Genomic DNA, 26,818 nt, shown 5'->3' with positions numbered 1-26,818 from the left:
AGAGCTCATGATGTGCTGTGAAATCTATATGGTCCCCCCACTGGAAACTTGGGTAGAGATAGAGAGTAGGATTTATTTTAGAAAATGCTGAAATACAAGGATTGTAGGGAGAATGGAACCGTTTTTTGAAAGAATTTGAAAGTTGGACAATAGAGACATAACTTGATGAAACAGTAATATCGCAACAGGAAAATTTGCTGTCAATAATGCAATTTAGAAAGCTGTAGTATTGGGAAAGTAGAACATGAATCAATGAAAGCTTGAACAGAGATTCATTATCAAGAGTATACTATTTCATATTTTTGAAGTCCTTGCTCAAACGATTTATATATTCTAAAAAGGGATATAAATAATAGACCATTATATATGTAATAGGTCAGATACAAATAAATGTCCATAAGGGAAAATAGATTAAGCTAAAGTGTTAGAGTTTTATAGAGATTCTGCTTTAGGAAAGTGCTCAGAAAGGTATTAAATGAAGGAATACTAGAGCAGAGATGGGTTTGGGGAACAGTAACCAATATAAATGTATGGAGAATTCCACATTGGAGGAACAAAGTAAAATACCCAAAGATTGTAGTGTGGTTGGAGTTTTTGAGGAAAATTCAAATGCAGAAGGAGGGAAAGACTGAGGAAGTATTTCTAAATAAAAATCTAGAGGATAGAAAGCTCTACTTAAGTTTAAATATGAGTTGGTACAAATGAACTATTGAAATATATTACTCGAATTGCATGGTTTAGAATTAGATGCCTGTGTATCAACATGTTAAAACTAAAATCATATTAATGAGGTCAATAAGCAACAGATATGATCTTTGCCTTTTTTCTTCTTATTTAACTTTGGAAATACCAGCAATAGGATCACATACAGCTTAACAGTTCTTGGACCATTTTTACTTTCAAGATTTTCTGTATTCTAATACTGCATATAACAGCTATGACACTAAATTTTCATTCAAACTTTCTTACTCCTAAAATACAGAAAAATTGGAATCATCATCGATATGACACAACTATAAAGGGCCCCAGTCATGCTGATGTCAACGAAAAACATTTAAATGTTACCTCGAGCTTTGTGGTAGCCTTGCTTGTTCCCCTGGTGCAAATCAAATTATAAAATAGTAATAACTTTTCTTGCCTGTTATTTTTTAACTAATATGTGCAAGAACTTTTTTGTAGACTTTTAATCTTCCACTCTAAATTTTAGACTAAAAATTTTAGTCTTTTGAGCTGGAGTGTGCATTCCAGAGCATACTCAGGCACGTTATTTCCTTTCATTCAACTTTACGCCTTCTCTTCTATTTGTACTATGTATTCTTTAGTATTCTTTAGTACCATAATCTGTTCATTTCTCCTGAGGACCCACAATGTGCATGGTCACCATCATTTGCTCTGCTCGTCTGTGTTTATTTCAATCCACTTTGGCTAGCCTATCATTTCATTTATCTCCTATACTTATCACTCTAACACTAACTATCACCTAATTGACAATATATTTGTCATCCATTAAAATGCGAACTTTTCTTTGGGTATGTTCACTTAAACTAAATCAAGCCATAGATTTAATTTGAATTTCTCTTATTAAAATGTTGTGTACCTTTTCTCTTTATCATGTGATAGAAATATTATTGTGTAAGATTTTGGGAAGAAAGTACACATCACATGACAATCAATTAATATCATTTCTTACTTTTTAGTTCTTCAAGTATGAATATGAATATTATGACTTAAACAAGGACCAAAGCTTATAACTATGTTATTTTGCTTTGTTTCAGAGACAAGATCCCGCTTCCTGGAATGAAACTTTTGCTGAAATGTCAAGGAATATTCTAAATATTAGATATACCTTATTGCCCTATTTCTACACACAAATGCATGAAATTCATGCTCTTGGTGGCACTGTTATCCGACCCCTTTTGCATGAGTAAGTACAAAGTTTGTTTTCTCTTATCACAGAGAGATACTTTTCACTTAATTTACCCCATGATCTCTTATAGTGCAATATAAAATATTTTAGATTGGCAATTTTTCCATTGTTATATTAGCATACATTTTTTATTAATAAAGCATTTACACAAATATGTCCATTAATAAATAGACTAGCATAAGCCATTAAAGAAAGAGCCACATTAGTTATTAAAAAGTAATGATTCTATTTCAGAATAATTACTGTATACTAGGTATTGTTCTACATGCTTTGTATATGTGCTTACATTGAGTATTCTCAACATTTCTAGGGAGATAAGTAATGCCCCTCATGATTTAATTAATCAAGGTTTACTGCAGTTATGTAAATCTACTATATACAGATGTCTTACTGGAGACCATTCCACCTTTTCCTTGATGTATCCCAATAAGATACACAGGAACAGTTTCAACATTATCCATATAAATTTGTTTCGGATTCACCTCTTAAAGCTCAAACTTACATATGACCAAATCTTAAAAATTCTATTTCATGGAGCATATTTGCAAAAATTTTCACCCATTTTATTTTTAAGTTGAATACAACCAAATTCTTATTGTAGATATTACAAAAAGCAAAACATGCAATCAAACATAAAAACAAAAAAACCCTGAATAATCACAGTATATTTAGCTTTTTGAGCACCCTATATTACCAGAGTAATTGAATGAGATTATTTGTTAGATTTCACTATTGATAAGCCCATTTAAAAAAGGCAAATATTTACCCAAATTAAAACAATACCCAAAGTAAATTTACCAAAATAAGAAGTGAATTGGTATGCTTTGTCTTTTGATGATAGGATAAGCGATCCAGTTTTCCTAAAACAACAACAAAAGATTCTTTCTGGATTCAAATTATGTTCTGGTTGCTTTATTAATTTATCATCTACCATAATCCCTTCTTTATTTCTGATAACATTTTATTGATCTCCTTTTTATTTACAGACTTTACCCCTTTTTGTTATTCCTATTTGCTTCCCAGGATAATGGAGTATCAGCTCTGGGCTGAGTCACTAGTCAGAAATATTATTATTAACTATACAGACTGTTGTTCTATTGAGAACACTGGGTTTCTACTTTCATGAGTTTATGGAGGAGTAAGCCCATCTTTCCAATTCAGCATTAATCTCAGCTTTTAATAAGGCAAAACAAAACCACAACAAAAGAACAAACACATTTTAAGAAACAGCTTTTCTTTTTCATTTCAATCGGAGAAGAAATGTGAACATTTAACAGTGGCTCTTAAACCATTAAAAAACAAAACAAAACAAAACCTTTGTTTTGCCTAGCCATTTGTATCTCAAATTCAGAAATCCATTAACATGTTACAGAGCCTTTAGGAACAAGTAAATCTACTATTTAGAGAGTTTAGAGAGTTATTAAGATAAGCAAACTCTTTTTAAAATTAATGAATTAAAATTCTTACAGTATGTCTCACAATTTTCTTCCAGTGTTTTTAATTTGTTTTTTAATTTGTTGATCATATACTAGGCAAAGTTAATATTTGCACCTCTATTAGTTCTCTTCCAAAGTAATTTCTCATTTAGATGATGTTACATGTCCATCACAATTCTCTATTTTCTCAGGAAATGTAGTCATAGTCTAGATTTACTCATAAAGTATTATACTGCTGAGCATTGTACTATTACATTCCAACTGATATATTTTTTTAATTTTTTTACAGTTTTGTTTGTATTTTAATCCACAAAAGTCCATACTACAAAATGTAATTTGAATAATGATTTTATGGTATTCAGAAGAAAGTTATTTGTTTTAATTTAATTATTTGTGATAATTTTGTCAAGGTTCTTTGATGAAAAACCAACCTGGGATATATTCAAGCAGTTCTTATGGGGTCCAGCATTTATGGTTACCCCAGTACTGGAACCTGTAAGTCCTACCACATATTTTTGTTTACAAAATTTTCTTTGGTTTATATACAACTAATGGCTATTTATTTACATTCCAGTATGTTCAAACTGTAAATGCCTACGTCCCCAATGCTCGGTGGTTTGACTACCATACAGTAAGTATTTAAGGAATTCTGGGAAATTGACTAAACAGAAATCGGTAATTGTTTGGCCCTAGGCTTTTCATTAATGGTATGTTGGATTTACTTTCCACTTAAAAAGAGTGGAAAGTAACATATTTCTGGTAAATTATAGCTGAATTGAGTTAATCCACAGTGAAAGAGAGTTAATTTATTCTGCTACAGTTTGTTATGTAGTCATTGATTTATTTTAGCAAATAAACATGGTAATTACACATTACATACAAAAAGATAATTGTCTTTTATTGGATATGTAAAATGATCATTAAGGGTAGTGCAGTCCTTCTAAGAATAATGTACATGGCAAGTCAAGCAGAGCTTTCGTGACCTTTCAAAAATCCACACACTTTAGACATGTGAGCTCCACAAAAACAACGCTATAAACGATTTTCAAAGCTATCTTAAAGACTTATATTTAACTAGATTCTAAAGATATGCTTTTTTAAAAAGTAAATTTCACCGTGTATATTTAAGGTATACAACATCATGTTATGAGATATATATATATATATATAGTAAAATGGTTACTATAGTGAAACAAATTAAGATTTTCTGAATAAATGTTAATTTTTTAATTTAAAACTGTATCATTTGATTTTTTTAAATGTATATCCTCAAGTACCAATGTTGCTGATGATTCCACTTCTTGCTCCACCTGTTCTTCTTTCCATCCCTTTCATTTCCAGGGCAAAGATATTGGTGTCAGAGGACAATTTCAAACATTTGATGCTCCTTATGAGACAATAAACCTACATGTCCGTGGTGGTCACATCCTACCATGTCAAGAGCCAGCTCGAAACACATTTTACAGGTAAGTGAACTGTTTACAAAGCTCAGGTTAAATTTTGAGATACAACATGCTAGCATTGTTAAGAAATAGAAAGGGCTTGAAATTTTAACCCATTGCCAAGCTAGTACATTAGCCTGCCTCAGTACCATGAATGCCAGGTCAGAGACAAAAGTATTTGTTGTTTATGGCATAGCAAGAAACAGGAACTTTATCTTAGCGTCAGGTTTTCTTTTCCACCAAGTCCCATGGGGATGACATGGAGTGACCCAGGCAGACGTTGCACATGTAGGAGGTCTGTGTCACAAATAAGGAACCCCAAGTTTAGGAAAACCCTGTCTTTAATAAGACTACAAACAAATCTATCCATTATTTGCTTCAAAAAAGGATATTATCTTTTTTATATTGGACAGCAAAAAGAAATATTAAGAATTTTTTTTAAAAACCCTGCCGTCCAATGCTATTCATTTTTTTTTATTATACTTTAAATTTTAGGGTACATGTGCACAACGTGCAGGTTAGTTACATATGTATACATGTGCCATGTTGGTGTGCTGCACCCATTAACTTGTCATTTAACATTAGGTATATCTCCTAATGCTATCACTCCTCCCGCCCCACCCCACAACAGGCCCCGGTGGGTGATGTTCCCCTTCCTGTGTCCATGTGTTCTCATTGTTCAATTCCCACCTATGAGCGAGAACATGCGGTGTTTGTTTTTTTGGCCTTGCGATAGTTTGCTGAGAATGATGGTTTCCAGCTTCATCCATGTCCCTACAAAGGACATGAACTCAATTCATTTTTAAAACATCCCTGAAAAGACAGCTCAGAAGACAGGCTGTCAATGCCTCTGCCTATGACATATAAAAATGCAAGAGACCCATGGAAAACTGTCCTCCAACAGGATATTCCCTCTTAAAGTAAGAAAGCTTCCCAGATAAAAATATAAACGAAAACTTTATGATCTCTGTCTATAATATGCAGAAGTAATGACAAATTAATGTCTTATATTTTGAATGGCTGCCCCAACAAGGTTTTTACCCAACTTTTCTGCTTCTGTCATGCGGAAGATCTAGTAATATGAAGATCACTTTATGAAAACGTGAAATATTTATGAACCTGTTTTTCAAAGACTTATTTTTTAGAGCAGTTTTATACAGCAAAATTGAGAAGGTCCAGAGAATTCCCATTTACCCCCTGCTCTCCCACACATGCATAGCCTCTCTCTCATTTTCAACACCCCCCAATAAGGGTAGCACATTTGTTACAATCATTGAACCTACACTAACACTTATCACCCAAAGACCGCAGTTTACATTAGGGTTCACTGTTGATGTTGTAGATTTTCTGGGTTTAAACAAATGTATGATGAACGGCATCCACCACTGGTGTCATTTAGAATTGTTTTACTGCCCTAAACATCCTTTGTGTGCACCTATTCATTGCTCTTTCAACCCATGGCAACCACTGATATTTTACTATCTCTATAATATTGTATTTTCCAGAATGTCATATAGTTGGAATCATACAGTATGTAACATTCAGTTTGACTTTTTTTACTTAGTTATATGCATTTAAGATTCCTCCATGAGATATCTTGGTTGTATCTCATTTCTTTTTAGCACTGAATAACATTCCATTTGATGAACCTTTTTATAAACTTTAAGTCAGTATTGCTTGGAGGTGTCTCTTTCCTTTCCATTGATTTGCTGTTTCCCTTTCTCTGCCTCTCTTCGTCTGTCTTGTGATATATTTCCTGACTCATTATAGTACATGAAAATGTAGACATTCCCTGGCAGTATCACTACTCCATCAAACTACTAAGTGTCCTGCTGTCCAAGAGGAACCAGACCTGTTTCTCTTCTCTTCTTTCTCTTCTCTTCTCTCTTCTCCTCTCTTCTCCTCTCCTCTTTCTGTCCTTCTTTCTCTTTCTTTCTTTCCTTCTTTCTTTCTCTCTTTCTTTCTTTCTTTTTTTTTTTTTTTGACAGAGTCTTGTTCTGTCGCTCAGGCTGGGGTGCACTATCTTGGCTCACTGCAACCTCTACCTCCTGGGTTCCAGCGATTCCCCTGCCGCAGCCTCCCAAGTATCTGGGATTACAGGTGCCTGCCACACGCCTAGCTAATTTTTGTATTTTTAGTATAGATGGAGTTTCATCATGTTGGCCAGGCTGGTCTGGAACTCCAGACCTGTTTCTTAATTACCTTGTCCCATATAAAGATGAAGGCTATCCCAGATTTCTGTCTATCACCGTTTTTATAACTGATTGTCTGGCCAGGCCCTTCTCTTCTTTGCCTGAGAGCCTCTACCTGGATTTCTGTTTCTCTCATTCAGCAATATGTCCAATTTACCAGGGACAATGGATCTGCTCTGTCTTCTCAGACTGACATAGGTGTAAATCTCTTATTCCAGTCACAGTCTTTATTTCCATTGCAAAATTCCTTGCTTTGACATTCAAATTCTAGAGGACCCTGTATCTGTTTTTCTTCTCTTTTTATGCTATATCGTCTCTCTTGGTGATCTACATGCTGACAGCCCCAGTTGGCATGAACAGAATCTTGTAATCTCCTGGACCCACCCAGGTCCATTTCTACTAATATTCTATCCTGACATCAATTAAAGAGGAGAGACATTATTGCACCTGAAAAGTGAGGGCTTCATGGAAGAGACCATTCATAAGGTGTGCCTTGAATAATCCTTATTTTTTTTATGAGAGAGAAGACAGATCATTGACAGTATGGAAAGTTGTAAAACTCTTTCTAATCACAAGTTTTAGTATATGTTGGGAAATTGCAGGTTAAGCCATATTTTTGATGTTTCTAAATTATATTTAAACCTCAGTGACTGTGAGCTGAAACTCATATACATATTCATGGTAAGGTATGTTAATATATTTCACTGGAAAATATCTAATTACTGTGGAGATTTGAACTCTAGAGGTTCTGGAAATTTTAGGAGACTTCCATGGCTGTACATTCTTCAACATTTGTGATTAGAAAAGGCAGACAGCTGAAACAATTGGTGTGGTAAATTATTTCAAAGAATATGAGCCTGTCAAATCTTTGCTTCTCAAAGATTGCTGGAGATGTAACATGGAAGCAAGTATTTAGTTCACAAATAGCCCTATGCAGGAACATGCTTGAAAGGTATTCTCTATTACAAAGATAGAACTTAGAAATTGGTGGCTACTTTATACATTCTTATTAATTATAACCAGTGATAACTCCACGATTTATGTATGGAAATGTGAGGAAGGCTTAAGTCATAAAAGATTTTAAAATGCTATTAAAATTGTTTCATGTTTAATGGTTAATGACAGGATTACCCAAGAGAAGCATGAGTAAATATATGAATAAAATTAATGTGGTTTTAATTACTTTCAATGAGGCCACTTCTGATTTGTTACATTACATGAAATCTTGAGAGCAAAAGACATGCACGATATTTCCTATTAAATGTGAATAATTTTTTTTTTGATGGAGTCTTGCTCTGTCACCAGGCTGGAGTGCAGTGGTGCAATCTCGGCTGGATTGCACTGGAACCTCCACCTCCCGGGTTCAAGCAATTGCCCTGCCTCAGCCTCCCAAGTAGCTGGGACTACAGGTATCTGCCACCACGCCCAGCTAATTTTTTGTACTTTAGTAGAGACGGAGTTTCCCCATGTTGGGTAGGATGGTCTCAAACTCCTGACCTCATGATCCACCCGCCTTGACCTCCCAAAGTGCTGGGATTACAGGCGTGAGCTACCGCGCCCGGCCTAAATATGAAGAATTTTATTATTTTATATCGTTCCTGTTAACTAATTTAGAAAAATGGAAATGCTTTAATTTTCTTAGTCTAAGTCAGTTTGCACATTCCTTAATGCTTGGGTTCCTGTAGATCCTTATGTGGATGTCATATCATAACTAGACATATGCTATTCTACAAACATGGGTAAAATTATATATTTCTTTCTTATAGTCGACAAAAACACATGAAGCTCATTGTTGCTGCAGATGATAATCAGATGGCACAGGGTTCTCTGTTTTGGGATGATGGAGAGAGTATAGGTGAGTGCTCGATTGAGTAGATAAATTTAATTGATGACATATTTTATCACATTACTTTTATGTTATCTATTATTGTTCTTTGGAAGCTGAGTACAAAGCTATTCATATTATTCAAGGCTAAAAGATTTTACTAAATTCACTGAATCAACTTAAATAGATAAACAATGTCACAAACATTTAAAGACTTCTCTTATCCTAAATATAGTCAATCCCTATGGTAAGTGTCTAGGTAAGAAATTTGTGTGGGCAGAATTATGTATCTATTATCTTGGTACTTCCAGAAGCTAGCACAGTGCTATTCACATAATAGACACTTGACATATATATAAAGTTAACTTAGCTGAATAACCACATTATTATATGTGCAAAATATTGATGCTATAGGGACAAAAAGGGGTGATACTTTTCCTCATTTATCATAAGGGTCACAGCCAACACCTCTATAACAAAACACAAGTTAACAAGAGAAAAGCATAACAAACATGTAATCATAGATTTATGTAAAACAGGAACCTTCAGAATAAAGGCCCAAAGATACAGAGAATGCTCTCAGGCTTTATTCTTAGGTTCAATGAAACAGGAACTGCCATGTAGAAATGTGATTGGACAAAAAGGGTATAAGCTAATGGAAATTGAGTGAGGAAATCTAGCAAGGCCTGTCCACATTCTTGTTGGCTTATTAACTGTAGCATTTCTTCCTCTCAGGTATGGGGTAAGACCCCTCTGGAAGGAGGTTGTTAACTTCTTCATGTCCAGCTGTTACACAGAAAAGCAGGAAAAGAGAGTAACATTTCTAGGCTTTATAGCTAGCTTTGGGGGAAAAGGATTCTAGTTTCTGCGACTCGCCTTTGGGAAAAGGAATTCTAGTTTCTATCACTAGAGAATAAGGAGCAAGAGACGGGAGAGCAGGAGAAGGTCAGAGAGGAACTTTACTTCCAGTGTTGCTTCTGGGACCTTTATTTTGAGAAATCACTTTTTGAGCCCCCAGAATGTACAAGTGGTGCCTCTACAACAAGGAGGTAGTCCAGAAACCAATCTCGAGTAAATTTGATTTCTGTGTTTTTATATCTACTCTTTTTGCTTGTTTGCTTGTTTTTGTTATTAGTATTTAACATTTTTTTACATGAGGAGATATATTTTAATTCAGATCTAGGCTTATTCCATTCATAACTATTCCTCAAGACCATACTACATTTCTAAACTCCTAGCCATGTGAAATTCGTTAACCGTTGTTATCAGAAACAGCTGGGACAGCTTGCTAAGAATGCAGATTATAGGACTCATTCAAGTTTCATTAATTTTAGGAGAAACTCAGAAATCTCCCATAGGAGATTTTTATGCTGTATGTGAACACTGATAGAGGATAGGTTTATTGACTGCCATTTAATAGTGTCAGTACTACTAGATGAGCATTCTGAACATTTTCTCGACAGAAACTTTAATCATAAAAACTGACATCTGTGTGAAGTTGACAGTTCTCTGCAATTTAAATAACTTATCCGAAGATAATAGTTTTTTCATTAATAGTAAAGACATGCATCTTTTATCTTTAAGGTAAATCATAGTTAATATTCTGCAACCATAAGAAATAATCCATTAGTAAATAAGTGTAATAAAGTTGATATAAAAATTAAATGCTAGACAGCAAGACTCTTGGGAAAAATAAATCCCTCTTTTTAACATTTTGTGACTTAGAAAGTGAAGATATCAACACAAGTTAGTCCTTTGCTCTTAGAGCTCTGACCTTCATCACCGCAATGACTGAGGGTCTATGAAGTTTTCAGCCTTTCCCTTTGTGTCCAGCAGGAAATTTGCCTACAATTTCCCAGGGGTGTAAAGTTTAAGTATGCAACTTGGGATCTTTGAATCTCATAATTAACAAATCAAGTTAATTCATTTCATCAGTTAGGTAGACAAAGCTTCTCTTAGAATTTTCTCCAGCTCTTCCTATCCAACTATGGCATTGATGAAAACATTTGGTGTGGACTTTACCCTATTCAAGTTTCATGGCAGACTTTTTGTAATCACTGGAAAGTACCTGAGCATAATCCAAATATTTCTTTATGATCTCCTCATGCAAGTATAAAAAATTGATTTTTTTTGCCAATTGGATCTACTTATTTTGTTATGTTTCACAATATCAGTATATTTGATATCATTAAGTATAAAAATTTTTAAATAGTCCCTTGAAATTTCTTGAGTTAACAGCAAAAACCATATATAGCAAATGCTTATTCTCTGGATTTGTTAGATCAGAATCTCCAAAGAGGTTTTCTCTCACAGCAAACACAACAATCTAGTTGATGGGCATCCAATCTGAAATGATGTCTTTCTTTTAAACAAATATGTTCAAATTTTGTGATATATTATAATGTGATAACAAATTATCTTGAAATAATTAAAGGTAAATCAAAATGAACTTCTCCTAAAACTTGTTAACATTAAGTAAATTTTAACCATTCTTGATTAATAAAGTTATAGCTTAGTAAAATGTTAATTTTCTACTTATCTTAATGAAATAGTTATATGTGTGTCCTTGACCAAGATCATATGTGAGATCTTTCTTCCTCTTATTAAAAACAACAAAGCTACCCATATCTTCGTAATAGCTATCACTTTTGCTTTTTTAACTCAGAATTCTATACTTAAAAGATTGTTCATGAAAACGTAAGTTGTAATTTTATATTTCAAAATAAGAGCTAAAACGGTTAAGGAATATTGACACTAATATGTCTTATAATACATATTAAATTAGCCATACATATATTGCATACATAAAAAAGTCTTAAGCAGAATATCCATTTTAGTATAGGTAAAATCAATAGCAAATTAATTTTAGTGGGTTAGTGGATACAGCCCTGATATGTATAAGTAGAGAAGAGAATAAAAATATATTGCTTTTTCGATGTTACCCCAATACTTCTTTTATTTGACTCTACTTTGCTCTTTCTATCTTATGTATGCTTATTTGTTTTTTTACATAAAAGCACAATGTTAGAAGTCAAGGAAAACTGGGCTTGATTCCAGACCTTGACAGTAATTAGCTTTTTTGTTTTTTTACTTTTGGCAATTTATTTAACTGCTTTGAAAGTCACTTTACTCTTCTATACAGTGGGAGTAATAATAAGATATCTTTTAGAGTAAAGTGATAAAGTATTTAGAATTTGACAAATAGTGACACTTAACAAGTTTTACCTCTAGGATGATCATTAAAATGGGTTTTAAATATGGCAAGATTATACCTTTAAACTGGTGATGGTGGCTTATGACTGTAATCTCAGTTCTTTGGGAGGCTAAGGCGGAAGGATCATTTGAGTCTAGGAGTTCAAGACGAACCTGGGCAACATAGGGAGAATCTGCCTCTACAAAAATAAAAAAATAAAAAAGCCAGGCATGGTGGTGCATGCCTGTAGTCCCAGCCACTCAGGAGACTGAGGTGGGAGGATTGCTTGAGCCCAAGAGGTCCAGGCTGTAGTGAGCCATGATTGTGTCACTGCACTTCAGCCGGGTCAATAGAGCCAGACTGTGTCTCAAAAAAATAAAAACTAAAAAATAATGATTATACCTTAAAGAGGTGGCTATAAACCTATATTTTCCCAGTTTAATTTTAGTTGACCTGTAACAATCTCTAACTATTGAATTTGTTTTTTCAAATGACACTAGAATGTGTTGCTACCATGTTCTTTTTTCCTTTATATTATTTTGTCAGTCACTAAGGTGGCAAGTAAGTGTTGATTGCTATCATCACTGAATTCTGTTTATTCTTGCATTACTTGTGCACTTCTTGCCACCTTCCCAGTGTTGTGTGTGAAAATGATTTTCAACCTGTTACTGCTTTATCATTACCCCTACACACACATAACCACCTAGCTTGTCCTCTTAGGACCTTACCTGGTGACTCATCCTTCATTTCCAGGGCTCCTTGGATTGTATCTGAATCAGTTAAACAGGCTTAGAGAAAAAATAGGTACACCTTGATACTATTTGCTACTTTTTATACTGGGAAAGAGAAGCAAAGTATACAGGTATTTACTATGGTTCCTCTTTGGAAATAACAATATATCACTTTTTTTCTCTCTCTACAGACACCTATGAAAGAGACCTATATTTATCTGTACAATTTAATTTAAACCAGGTATGTAAGATTATTTATATGCAATTCTGTTAAAGGATATTTGAAGTTCACAGCTGGGTGGGGTGGCTCATGCCTGTAATCCTAGTTCATTGGGAGGCTGACATGGGAGGATTGCTTGAGGCCAGGGGTTCAAGACCTGTCTGGGCAACATAATGGGGTCCCATTTCTATAAAAACATTAGCCGGGTATGGTGGCATGCAACTATAGTCCCAGCTACATAGGAGGCCGAGGCTAGAGGGTCGCTGGAATCTAGGAGTTCGAGATGGCAGTGAGCCATGACTGCATCATTGCACTCCAGCCTGGCAGTGATGGATTCACCTCCCCTTCTCTTGCATATTTGATGACTGAATCCAAACTTTCTGAGCCTGGGTGGCAGAGGGAGACCCTGTCTCAATAAATAGATAAATAGGAAAAAAGGAAGAATATTTGAAGTTTTATTCATGTTTATTATATAAAATACGTTACATTAAATACACAAATAATTTATTATACTATGAAATACATTTTTGGTTAACAGACATATTTTTAAAGTTTTAATTGCTTTTGCAAATAAAGTGTTTATGTTATTCCTTTTTCTTTATTTATAGACCACCTTAACGAGCACTATATTGAAGAGAGGTTACATAAATAAAAGTGAAACGAGGCTTGGGTCCATTCATGTATGGGGGAAAGGAGCTACTCCTGTCAATGCAGTTACTCTAACGTATAACGGAAATAAAAATTCACTTCCTTTCAATGAAGACAGTACCAAGATGGTAAGTAATGTAAGAAAATATTTTTCAAAAGCGTACATATTTAAAGCATCTACATGGACTTCTTATATCCCTCATCCATAAGAAACATAATTATGAGTCAATTATGACATTCTTCATATATTCCTTTTCATTAGGCCTCCATATTTATTTCCTTATTATTATCCTTAGTAAACTGTCATACAAATCAATCTAATGACATCTATTTTATTTTTATTATGATACAATCAAAACAAAATTAAATTAAAACTTTAAATAACTGTTATCCCTATATGATAAAGTGCCTCAGAAAATACTTTTTAAAAACAAGATATCTGCATTTACACATTGACTATGTCTTGAAAACGTATTTGAAAATTCTTGCAAACTTACTAAAACTGTCAACACCCATTAATACAGGAGTGTGATACATATGATACAGATACTACACAAAGAGTCAGGATTCTTGTGTTAAAGCATCATTGCTGCCAGTATTTAGCTCTTTACTTTGAACAAAAAATTTTAGGCCTATTATTTTATCCAATTGAATTAAATAAATGCAAGTAAATGATCAATCTCTTAAGCTCCTTCCAGTTCTAAATTCTGTGAATCCATGGCTTGCAAAGGTGAATTTCAAACACATGTTCTAGAAAACAGCTAACTGTTTTAGGTGTTCATTTTAAGTTTAAGCCTACTTATGCACTACTAAAACTGTGTAAATGTGTGTGCTCCCACCCTTAATTGTTTACACTTGGATAAAAACAAAGAGCCATTAATCAGTCACTTTAGATGAACTTAAGTTCTAAAATTGTCAGTTGTTTGACTAACTTGAACCTAAAAAAATATATATATATGCATCTTGGACACAGTCCTAGGTCCTTGTAGGTGTCAGAGGATGTCAGAGTTAAACAGCACCTGAAAGTCTGTTCCATCTTTTTGAAACTTAGCACCCATCCTACTGCTACTGCTGTTTTGTTGACAAGTGGGGTTTCCGTTTAATATTGAACTATGTTTTTCCTACTGCTTTTGCACTACAACTCGCTATTTTTCTTAAAACTATATCAAGGATGGGAAATATAAAATATAATTTCCCAATTTTGACATATTTATTGTCCTTCATTGCTAAAATAAAATTTAATATCCTAGTGCCTTACACTCATATTTTTATTTTTAAAATTTGACTGGTTTATAAAATTCCAGAATACCTGATTTAGTCCAGTAGTCTTACGTGGCTGACAAAGAAATTAGGTCCCCAAAGAAGGAAATTAATTCCCCAGAATAACTACTCAATAGTTATCAATCACAATTAGAAATCACTTTTTTGCATGGTCCGACGTTCAATCAGATAAAGAAAAGATGGTTTGGCTTCAATAATATCTTACCTTTTGTTTACTAAATTACAATGGTGAAAATTAAGCTTACAACTTTTATGGTAAAAATAAAGTAAATAAACAATGCCAAATAAGATATTTTAATATTTTGGGGTGTTATTTCCAGGTTGTTTTGATCAAATATGTAGCATAAAAACAAACCATTAAAAATCATTTTTTTCTATTCTCTTTAAAAACATTCACAAAGAATTTTAAGTGTTGAGAACAAATATTTGACAGCATTTCATTACCTCAGTGATGAAGAAATATACATTTACTTTAACCAACAACTCTGGGCAGTTCCTTCTAAGTGCATTTAAATAAACTCAATATTTATGAGCAATTACTGTTTTCCAAGCCTTCATAGATACATAGGAAAGGAAGAGAGGATGGTCAGTTTCTTTCTCCACCCTGCTTGTCCTTTAATTTATGCAAGAGATTATTTAATTGCTCTAGCAATATAATTTTAAAAACATTTTTCTAGTAACAATTATGTCCAGCTAATTTTTGTAAAAAGTATTAAAATCTATGTGGTGTATTTTTGCTTTCTACATTTAAGTTAAAAAAATAGTTTAGGTTTCGTTATAAGATAGGTCTGTTTTAAACCTGTCTAACGAACACTCAATTATTTAACTATTACATTTTAAATTAATTTATCAAATGTGGTAAATTAATCCAAATATGCTGTGCTTTAAGGAAGATTAAATTTTATAAAGCCCTTATGAAAGGGCCTGGTATGTAGTAGGCGGTAAAGGATTCACCTCCCCTTCTCTTGAGTATTTGATGACTGAATCCAAACTTTCTGAGCTAAAACACAGAAAATCTTGTCAGTTCATTGGACAAAAAGCAGCAATGGTAAAGTCTCCTGAAATCGTCATATCATAAAACTATGACAGAAGATCATTTGACTACAGCAACTTAATAATCTCCATGATAGAGATAATAATCTCTCTAGAGTCTACTTCAGATTATCTCCAGTGAAATAAAGTAACACATGCAAAATTGAATCATTGGCAATAAATGAAACATCATAAAATCTTTTTTGATTGAGGTAAAATAACACTTTTAAATCTAAACTTTGGCTGAAAATGACTGGATAATACTTGACAAAGGGATGCATTGAGATTCATGCAGTGCAGTTATAAATAACTCCATATTTCAAAATTATGTGAAGCGTAAAGTCATAGAAATCAATAAAATTGGCTGAGAGTTTTGGGTTTTTCAGTATCTTTTGACAGCAACTTCACCTTTCTGAGATTTATTTTAACCTTAGGTAAAATGGATAGGTTGGGTGAAATTGTTGCCGAAATGGTTGCAAACTTTCTGAGAGTAAAAATTTCTCAAGATATAAAAGAAAATAAAGGTATATACTATTTATTAGAAAGCTTTTTTTGAAATAGCATTCATGAAAATAAGAAAAATGTGGTTCTTATTAAACAACTAATTATCATCTTACTTTTTTAGATATTAAATATTGATCTGACCACACACAATGTTACTCTAGAAGAACCAATAGAAATCAACTGGTCATGAAGATCACCATCAATTTCAGTTGTCAATGGGAAAAAACACCAGGATTTAAGTTTCACAGCACTTACAACTTTCCTTCTTCACTTGGTTCTTGTACTTTACAAAATATAGCTTTCATAACATCGAAAAGCTATTTCATAGCGTACATCAATGATAATGCTAATTTTATTACAGTAATGTGACTCGGATTCAATTTTAAGGCATATTTAACAAAATTTTAATAGCCCTATTTATCCTCATTAAGTATCAGCTACAATTGTAAACTAGTTACTAAACATGTATGTAAATAGCTAAGATATAATTTAAACATATGATTTTTAAATTAAATAAAATTTTTATGTAATTATAAATTATATACTATATTTTTCTCAACGTTTAGCAGATTTAAGATATGTAACAACAATTATCTCAAGATTTAATTATTTCTTAGTATGTACATTTAATTAGAAAAAGAGAATAAAATATGTAAGTGTATAAAATGTGCATTTTCTCTTTATTTTCCCAATGGAAATTGTCTTAGCTTGCACTGCTGTAATAATTTATCATAGACTGGGTGGCTTAAACAACAAACATTTATTTATTACAGTTCTGAAAGCTGAGATGCCTGATATCAAGGCATTAGCAGATCCAGTGCTGATGGTGGCAGTCTTTATGGCTTACAGACAATTATCTTTTTGTATCCTCATATGGCAGAGAGAGAGGAAGCAAACTCTCTCATGTCTCTTTTTATAAGAGCACTAAGGTGCAGGATACAAAATTAACATGCAAAATTTAGTAGAACATCTATATGCCAATAGTGAACTATCTGAAAAAAGAAAACAATTCCATTTACAATAGTCACACACACATAAAAATCACACCACCACCAACAACAAAAAACCTCTGGGAATAAGTTTACTCAAGCAGGGGAAAAATATGTACAAGTAACAATAGAAAACATTGATGAAAAAAATTGAGGAAGCACAAATAAGTGGAAAGATATCCCATGCTTATAAATTGAATACAAAAATAAGTTAAAATATTCATACTACCCAAAGTGATCTACAGATTTGATGCAATCTCTATCAAAATATTAGTAACTTTCTTCACAGAAATAGATAAAGCATTCCTAAAATTTGTATTGAACCACAATTGACCCAGAATAACCAAAGCAATCTTGTGCAAAAAGAATAAAGCTAGAGGCATTACGCTACCTGACTTCAAAATATACTACAATGCTATAGTAACCAAAATAGCATTGTACTGACATTAAAAAAAAAAAATACACACAGACCAATGGACCAGAATAGAGTCCAGAAATAAATTGGTGCATTTAGAGCCAACTGATTTTTGGCAAAGGTGCCAAGAACACACATTGAGGAAAAGACAGTCTCTTCAGTAAATAGTGGTGGGAACACTGGCTACCCACAGGCAGAAGAATAAAACCAGATTCATATCTCTCAGCATATATAAAAATGAACTCAAAATAATTAAAGACTTAAAGAGTTGAACTATGAAACTACTTGAAGGAAACATAGGAAAAACACTTTATGACATTGGTCTGAGTGAGAAATTTTGGATAGAACCTTCAAAGCACAGCCAACAGGAGCAAAAAGAGACAAATATAGTTATATCAAACTAAAAATTATCTTTATAGCAGAGAAAGCAATCAGTAAAGTGAAAAGATATTCCCCAAAATGAGGGAAAATATTTGCAAACTATGCATCTGACAAGAGGTCCACCTCCAAAATATACAAGGAATTCCAACAACTCAATACCAAAACAACAAATAATCCAATTTATAAATGAGCAAAAGGCCTGAATACACATTTCTTAAAAGAATACATACAAATGGCCAGCAGATATGTCACAAAATGTCCAACATTACTAATCATCACGAAAATGCAAATGAAAACCACAAGGAGATATTATCTCACCTGAGTTAGAATGTCTGTTATAAAAAAGACAAAAAATAACAAATCCTGGCAAGGATACAGAATAAAGGGACACTTTACGTTGTTGGTGGGAATATCAATTAATATAGCAATTATGGAAAACAGTACGGAAGGTCCTTAAAAAACTAAAAGTAAAACTACAAAATGATTTGGCAATTTCATTACTGGTTGTTCAAAAAAATTGAAATCAGTGTGTTAAAAAGATATCTGTACCCCTTTGTTTATGGCATCACTATTCAAAATAGCCAAGAGAAAGAATCAACCTATATGGCCATAATGGATTAATGGATAAGAAAAAATGGTATATATATGCAACTTAATATGATTCAGCTATGGAAAAGAATGAAATCCTGTCATTTGTGAAAACGTGAATGAACCTGGAGGACATAGTGTTAAGTAAAATAAATCAGGCAGAGAAAGACAAATACTCGATAATCTCACTTATTAAGAGAATACAAAAAAAAAAAAAAACCTTATCTCATAAAAATGAAGAGTACCATAGTGGGTATCAGAGGCTAGGAATGGGAGAAATGAAGGGGGTATGAAGGGAGATAGGTCAGCAGGTACAAACTTACAGTTAGGAAGAATAAGTTCTAGTGTGCTATCAGGTAGGGTGAATATAGCCAATAATAATCAACTGCATGTTTCAAGGTTGCTAGAAAAGAAGATCTTGAAAGTTACCACCACAAAGAAATAAAAGTTTGAGATGATGAACATGCTAACTATCCTGATTGGATCACTATACAATGTATATATGTATTGAAATATCTCTCTGTACTCCATAAACATGTACAATTATTATGTGTGAATTATAAACACAATTTTAAATATCAAATGACCATAAATTAATGGGTTTATTTAAAAACTCTCAATTCTATTCAATTGAACAGTATGTCCACCTTTATGCTAGTACCACATTATTTTGATTACTCTGGCATTGTGGTTAAGTTTTGAAATCAGCAAGTACAAGTCCTCCAGTTCTGTTCTTTTTCAAAATGGTTTTGCCTATTCTGTGTCTCTTGATTTTTTTATGAATTTGAGAATCAACGTGTAAAATTCTATAAAAATAGTAGGTGGGATTTGATAGAGTATGTGTTGATCTTTAGCTCAGTAGGGGAAGTACTGCCATCTTAACAATATTAGGCATTCCCGTCCATAAACATAAGATGGATTTCAACTTATTTAAAAGTGTTAAATTTCTTTCAACAATGTTTTGTAGTTTTCAGTATATAAATCTTCAATTTATTTTTGTTAAATTTAGTCTAAGATATTTTATTCACTTTGTGCTGTAAAATAAATTGTCTTTTAATTTCATTTTCAGATTATATACTGCTAGTGTATATGAATACAATTGATTTTTGTATATTATTAGTTACAACAGCTTTATTGGAAGTAATAGAGTTTTCTAGAAAATAGATTATGACATCGGCAAATAGAGATAATTTTACTTCGTTTCAATATTGATAGAAGTGGTAAGAACATATATCATTGTCTTATTCCTCCTGTGAAGGGAAAAATATTCAGACTTTCATTATTAAGTATGATAACTATTAGCATTTGTTTTGTTTTGTAGGTGCCCTTTATCGGATTGACAAATTTCCTTTCTTTTCCTAATTTATTGAGTATTTTTCCGTAAAAGTTTAAGAGATTTTTGTCAAGTGCATTTTCTGTATCTGCTCAGATTATCATATGGTTTCTGTTCTTTATTCTATTAATATGGTGTTCTACATTGGTTGTTTATTGGAGGCTAAACAATCGTATTCCTGGGAGAAACCCAAATTAGTCATAGTTTATAACAGAATATCTAAAACTATTATAAAGAAAATAAATTTACTTCTTCCATTTGTGGAGGCAGACAACTCCAAGATCAATGAGCGGCATATTGTTAGAGTCTTCTTTCTGGTGGAGACTCTGAAGTTTTGAGGTAGCACAGAGCATCACTTGGGAAGAGGACTAAGCATGCTAGCTCCTGTCTCTCTTCTGCTTATCAAGCCACAAGTCTCACACCCATGATAACTCATTAATCCGTTACTCGATAAATAGGTTAATCCATTCTGAGAGCTCTGCCTTCATGATCAAATCACCTCTTAAAAGTCCTACTTCAATACTGCTATATCGGGAATTAAATCGCAACATGAGTTTGGAATGGAAAAATACACAAATGATAGCAGATTTGGTATTATTTGTTCAAATGTTTGGTAGAACTCACCAATGAAAACATCTAGGCCTGAGCTTTCTTTTGAGGGCAATATTTTTATTACTATCTTACCTCTTACTTCTTACAGCTTATAGGTCTGTTGTGGTTTGGCTGTGTACCCACCCAAATCTCATCTTGACTTGTAGTTCCTACAATCCTGATGTGTCATGGGATGGACCCAGTGAGAGGTAATTGAATCATGGAAGCAGTTACTTCCATGCTGCTGCTACATGATAGTGAGTGAGTTCTCATGAGATTTGATGGTTTTATAAGGGGTTTGTCCCCCTTTTGCTCGGCACTTCTTTCTGCCACCGTGTGAAGAAGGATGTGTTTGCATCCCGTTTCACCATGACTGTAAGTTTCCTGAGGCCTCCCCAGCCATGCTGAACTGTGACTCAATTAAATTTCTTTCCTTTATAAATTACCCAGTCTCAGTTATGTCTGTAATAGCAGCATGAGACTGTACTAATACGAGGTCTACTCTGATTTTCTTTTTCTTTTTGTGTCAGCTTTTGTCACTTTTGTCTTTCTAGAAAATTATCCATTTCATCTAGGTTATAGAGAGGTTGGCAAATAGTGGAGAAATAGTTGTTCTTAGTATTTCCTTTTAATTATTTTCTTGCTATAATGTCAGTAGTTATGCCCCCTTTTTCCTTCTTGAGTTTAGTAATTTTGTTACAGGTAGTTAGGCATGAGCAGGGCAGGAAAGAGCTCCCTCCCAACCCACTAGAATGTCAGGTGATGGTTCGGCAATTATCAAATTACCTCTCTAAAAATAATTTGGCAGTGCCAGGGAGAGGCAATTTCCTGATGGTCCACACCTGTTAACATCAAAATGTTAATTGAATGCAGACCTCAGGAAAAAGCAACTTCCTGGGCATGCATGTTAAGAGACAAAAATAATAAAGTATGATCTTCTGGTGGCACACTACACCAGAAAAGGGAAGAAAGCCTCAGATGGGGATTTACATAACTCCCTAAACATGACGCACATGCTCAATTCCAAAGGGTAAGGAAGGCTTTGCTCAATTCCAAAGCATGTGGAAAGCCCATCCTAAGGAAAGAATCATGGGAAAGAGGAGAGCTCATAAAAGTCCTAGGATCACAGTTAAACAGGGCACTTGACCTTCTCTCTTTAACATTCACGTGCCAACTTGGGTCTCTTCCAAGCACGCCTTTCTTTCTTTTCTGTTCTAAGGCCTTTTAAAATAAACTTCTATTCCTGCTCTGGAACTTTCCTCAGCCTCTTTTTCTGCTTTATGCACCTCACTTGAATTATTTCTTCTGCGGAGGCAAGACTAAAGTTACGGATTTGAAAGGATAGGCTGCCAATAACTTGAAGTAACTCATATATCTTCCACTGATACCAATTTGAGTCTTCTCTATTTCTTTCTTGGTCAATCTAGCTATAGATTCATCAACTTTTTGAAATTTCAAAGAAGCAGCTTTTTAATTTTTTCAAAACATTTTTCTCCATTTTTACTCTTTATTCCACTTACATTCCACTCTTTATTATCTCTTTATTTTGGTATGCTTTGAGGTTAGTTTTTCTCTCCTTTTTTAACATAATAAGATGGAATGTTAGATAATTTATTTAAAGTATTTCTTCTTTTCTTAAAAATAATATAGATATTTACAGGTATCAATTTCCTTCTAATCATAGTTGTAACAGACTCCCATAAGCATAATTTTATATTTTGCCTTTATTCTCATTCATCTCAAAGTATTTTCTTTTTTTAACTTTTATTTTAGGTTCAGTGGTACATGTGCAGGTTTGTTATATAGGTAACCTCATGTCATGGGGGTTTGTTGAATAGATTATTTCATCATCCAGATATTAAGCTTAGTACCCAATAGTTATTTTTTCTCATTCTCTCGTCTCCTCCCTCCTTCCACCCTCCACTCTCAAGATGGCCTCGGTGTCTGTCATTCCCTTATTTGTATTCATGAGTTCTCATCACTTAGCTCCCACTTATAAGTGAGAACACATGGTGTTTGATTTTCTGTTCCTGCATTAGTTTGCTAAGTATAATAGCCTCTAGTTCCATCCATGTTCCTGCAAAAGACATAATCTCATTCATAAAAAATTGAATCAAACTGAATTACAGGCATAAATCTAAGACCTGAAATAATAAAACTACTAAAAGAAAAAATTGGGGAAATTCCCTAGGACTTTGGGCATAGATTTCTTGAGCAATATCCCACAATCACAGGCAATCAAAGTAAAAAACAGACAAATGGGACCATGTCAAGTTAGAAAGATTCTGCACAGCGAACAATCAACAAAGAGATAATTCATAGAATGGGGCAATATATTTGCAAACTATCCATTTGACAAGGGATTAATAACAAGGTTGTATAAGAATCTCAAACAATAGGAAAATATCTAATAATCTGATGAAAATGAGCAAAAGACCTGAATAGACATTTCTCAGAAGGCGTACAAATGGCAAACAGGCATATGAAAATGTACTCAACATCACTGATCATCAAAGCAATGCAAATCCAAACTACAATGAGATATCATCTCATCCCAGTAAGACAGACAATAACAAATGTTGGTGAGGTTGTGAAAAAAGGGGAATCTTCTTATGCTATTCATGTAAATGTAAATTAGTGCAGCCAGTATGGAGAACAATATAAAGTTTCTTCAAAAAACTAAAAATAGAACTCTCGTACAATTCAACAATCCTACTGCTAGGTATATACCCAAAAGAAAGCAAATCAAAGACATATCTGCATTCCCATGTTTATTGCAGCACTATTCACAGTAGCCAAGATGTGGAAGCAAGCCATATGTCCATCAACAGATGAATAAATACAGAACACGTGGTACATATACATAATGGAGTATTACTTAGCCACAAAAAAGAATGAGATCCTGTCATTTGAAACATGGATGCAATTGAATAACATTATATTAAGTGAAATACACCAGGCACAGAAGGACAAACTTCACATATTTTCAATTATTTGGGGAGATGAAAATTAAAACGATTGAACTTCTGGAAGTCGAGAGAGGAACCATGGTTACCAAGACTGGGAAGGGTGGTAGGCGGGTGGTCGAGGGGAAGTGGGGGTAGTTAATGAGTAAAAATAAATAGTTAGGAAAAATAGATAATATCTACTATTTGATAGCACAACAGAATGACTGTCAATAATAATTTATTATATATTTGAAAATAACTAATAGAGTATAATTTGATTGTTTATAACACAAAGGATAAGTGCTTCAGGTGATGAATACACCATTTATCCTGGATGTGGCTATTTCACATTTCATACCTGTATCAAAATATCTCAAGAACCCCATAAATATATCCGTATATTACATACCCATTAAAATTACAAAGTAAATAATTTTTTAAAATGTGTTTAGAACCCAGTCTCTACTAAAAATACAAAAATTAGCCGGGCATGGTGTCAGGTGCCTGTAATCCTAGCTACTCAGGAGGCTGAGGCTGGAGAATCACTTGAACCCAGGAGGTGGAGGTTGCAGTGAACAGTGTCTCAAAAAAAAAAAAAAAAGGATGTATTTCGGGGAAGGAAATAATAGTACAGCCACTTTGGATAGGAGTTCGCAAATCTTAAAAATTAAGTGTTCACTTGCTATCTGACCTAGCTATCTCATTTCCATGTATTTATCCAACTTAAACAAAAGCATGTGTTCAGAGGAACAAATTTATGTGTAAGATCTTATAGTGGCTTTATTCCTAATTGCCAAAACCTAAAAACCACCCAAATGTCTCTCAACTAGGTGATCCATAAATAAGCCATTATGTGCCACATTTTCTTTATCCAGTCTAACGTTGATGGACATTTGGGTTGGTTCCAAGTCTTTACTATTGTGAATACTGCCGCAATAAACACGTGTGCATGTGTCTTCATAGTAGAATGATTTATAATCCTTTGGGTATATACCCAGTAATGGGATTGGTGGGTCAAATGGTATTTCTGGTTCTAGATCCTTGAGGAATCACCACACTGTCTTCCACAATGGTTGAACTAATTTACACTCCCACCAACAGTGTACAATACAAGTGTTCCTATTTCTCCACATCCTCTCCAGCACCTGTTGTTTCCTGACGTTATAATGATTGTCATTCTAACTGGCGTGAGATGGTATCTCATTGTGGTTTCGATTTGTATTTCTCTAATGATCAGTGATGATGAGCATTTTTTCATATGTTTGCTGGCTCCATAAATGTCTTCTTTTGAAAAGTGACTGTTCATATCATTTGCCCAGTTTTTGATGTTTTTTTTTTTCTTATAAATTTGTTTAAGCTCCTTGTATTTTCTGGATATTAGCCCTTTGTCAGATGGATAGATTGCAAAATTTTTCTCCCATTCTGTAGGTTGCCTCTTCACTCTGATGATAGTTTCTTTTGCCATGCAGAAGCTCTTTAGTTTAATTAAATCCCATTTGTCAATAAAAAAGAATGAGCTCATGTCCTTTTCAGGGACATGGATAAAGCTGGAAACCATCATTCTCAGCAAACTAACACAGGAACAGAAAACCAAACAGCATATGTTCTCACTCATAAGTGGGAGTTGAACAATGAGAACGCATGGGCACAGGGAGGGGAACATCACATACCGGGGCCTGTCGGGATGTTGGGGCGAAGGGGAGCAATAGCATTAGGAGAAATACCTAATGTAGATGATGAGTTGATGGGTGCAGCAAACCACCATGGCACATTTATACCTATGTAACAAACCTGCACTTTCTGCACATGTATCCCAGATCTTAAAGTATAATAATGATAATAATAATAATAATAATAATAATAAAATATGCTCTAATAAAGCAACTATTTAAAATTTTAAAAAATAAATTGTTATACACCCATAAATGAAATGAGCTACTGATACCTGTAAAATCCTGTAAAATCCTGGAAATTCAAATGGCTTGCACTAAAGTGTAGGAAGCCAAATTCAAACGCCAAAAACTTTATGATTTCCTTTTTGAAAACATTATATAATAGCAAAACTATAGAGGCAGAAGCTAGACCAGGGTTATCAGGGGAATGGAGTATGGTAAGTGGTTTACTACAAAAGGCCACAGAAAAACATTTTCAGATAATGGAACAGTTTTATATCTTTAATTTGGTGACAGTTACACAGCTGTATGAGTTTCTCAAAACTTGCAGAACTGCACACCTAAAGTGTAAATTTTACCATAAAAGAGGTCATATACAAAAGCAAACATACAATATGATGCCAAATATATAAAGATAAAAAAACAGGCAAGACCAACTAATTGTGATAGAAGCCATGATTGACAGCCTTCATGGAGGTAGTAACTGGAGAGACACAGAGGTGCTTTCTGAGTGTTGGTAACATTTTTCTTGATTACATTATTAGTTTTAAAGATGGATTCATTGTACCTGGAACTTAAAATAAAAGTTGAAATAAATAAATAAATAGTGACAAAAATCAAGAAAGCAAGCAAGCAAGAAAGATGGATTCTTTTTGCAAAAATTTCTTTAGCTCTACATGTAGTTTACTATTTGCATGCATTTTTATATGTACATTTTAATAAAAAGTTACTAAAATTGAGGGATTTATAAGATGAGTTAAATAGAAACACGTTTGGTGGTTTATATTTAGTTCCTGTATATTCTTTCTTGAAGGAGTCCTTGTCTTATTATGTGAAAAAAATGTTAATACATAAGCATAACACGCTCCATAACCTTAAATTTTATATCTAGGACAAAGATCATCTTAACAGCAATAACTGTAGAATAGAAGTAAATATACTTGTTTCTGAAACCATATGACAATATACAATAAAATCCTGATAGGTGTTCTTTTTATAAGTCATTTTATTCCAAATTAGTTTGACATTTTCCAAGATTCAGAAGATAGTTTTCTGCTGGTCTCTTGCTTCATGTTCTCTCTTGATGATATTATTAATTCTTTTGGTTTCAAGTATCCTCCTAATGAGAACAACTATCACATAAGCAACCCCCATACTTTTTTAGTGCTCAATTTCAAACTCATGTTTTAATCTTCCTATGAGGTAAGGTATACTTTTTAATTCTTAAAATGTATTATTATATGTCAATG

General features: G+C 33.5%; 1 protein-coding gene across 1 annotated transcript in view; it reads left to right on the top strand.

Annotated features, from left to right (window-relative positions):
• The window catches only part of SI (sucrase-isomaltase), a 98,207-nt gene extending 81,115 nt beyond the window's left edge, over positions 1-17,092 (top strand). Inside the window, exons 41-48 of the mRNA XM_024244753.3 lie at positions 1,776-1,924; positions 3,774-3,858; positions 3,938-3,994; positions 4,705-4,829; positions 8,764-8,852; positions 12,938-12,987; positions 13,575-13,742; positions 16,553-17,092. Coding sequence (XP_024100521.3) covers positions 1,776-1,924; positions 3,774-3,858; positions 3,938-3,994; positions 4,705-4,829; positions 8,764-8,852; positions 12,938-12,987; positions 13,575-13,742; positions 16,553-16,621 — 792 coding nt within the window. The 3' untranslated portion in view covers positions 16,622-17,092. The remainder of the gene's footprint in view (positions 1-1,775; positions 1,925-3,773; positions 3,859-3,937; positions 3,995-4,704; positions 4,830-8,763; positions 8,853-12,937; positions 12,988-13,574; positions 13,743-16,552) is intronic.
• The last annotated feature ends 9,726 nt before the right edge of the window (positions 17,093-26,818 follow it).

Source organism: Pongo abelii, chromosome 2 (assembly GCF_028885655.2).
Source record: "Pongo abelii isolate AG06213 chromosome 2, NHGRI_mPonAbe1-v2.0_pri, whole genome shotgun sequence".
Taxonomy (NCBI): Eukaryota; Metazoa; Chordata; class Mammalia; order Primates; family Hominidae; genus Pongo; species Pongo abelii.
The sequence above is the reverse complement of the archived record's forward strand: the minus strand, read 5'-3'. Positions and strand labels throughout refer to the sequence as shown.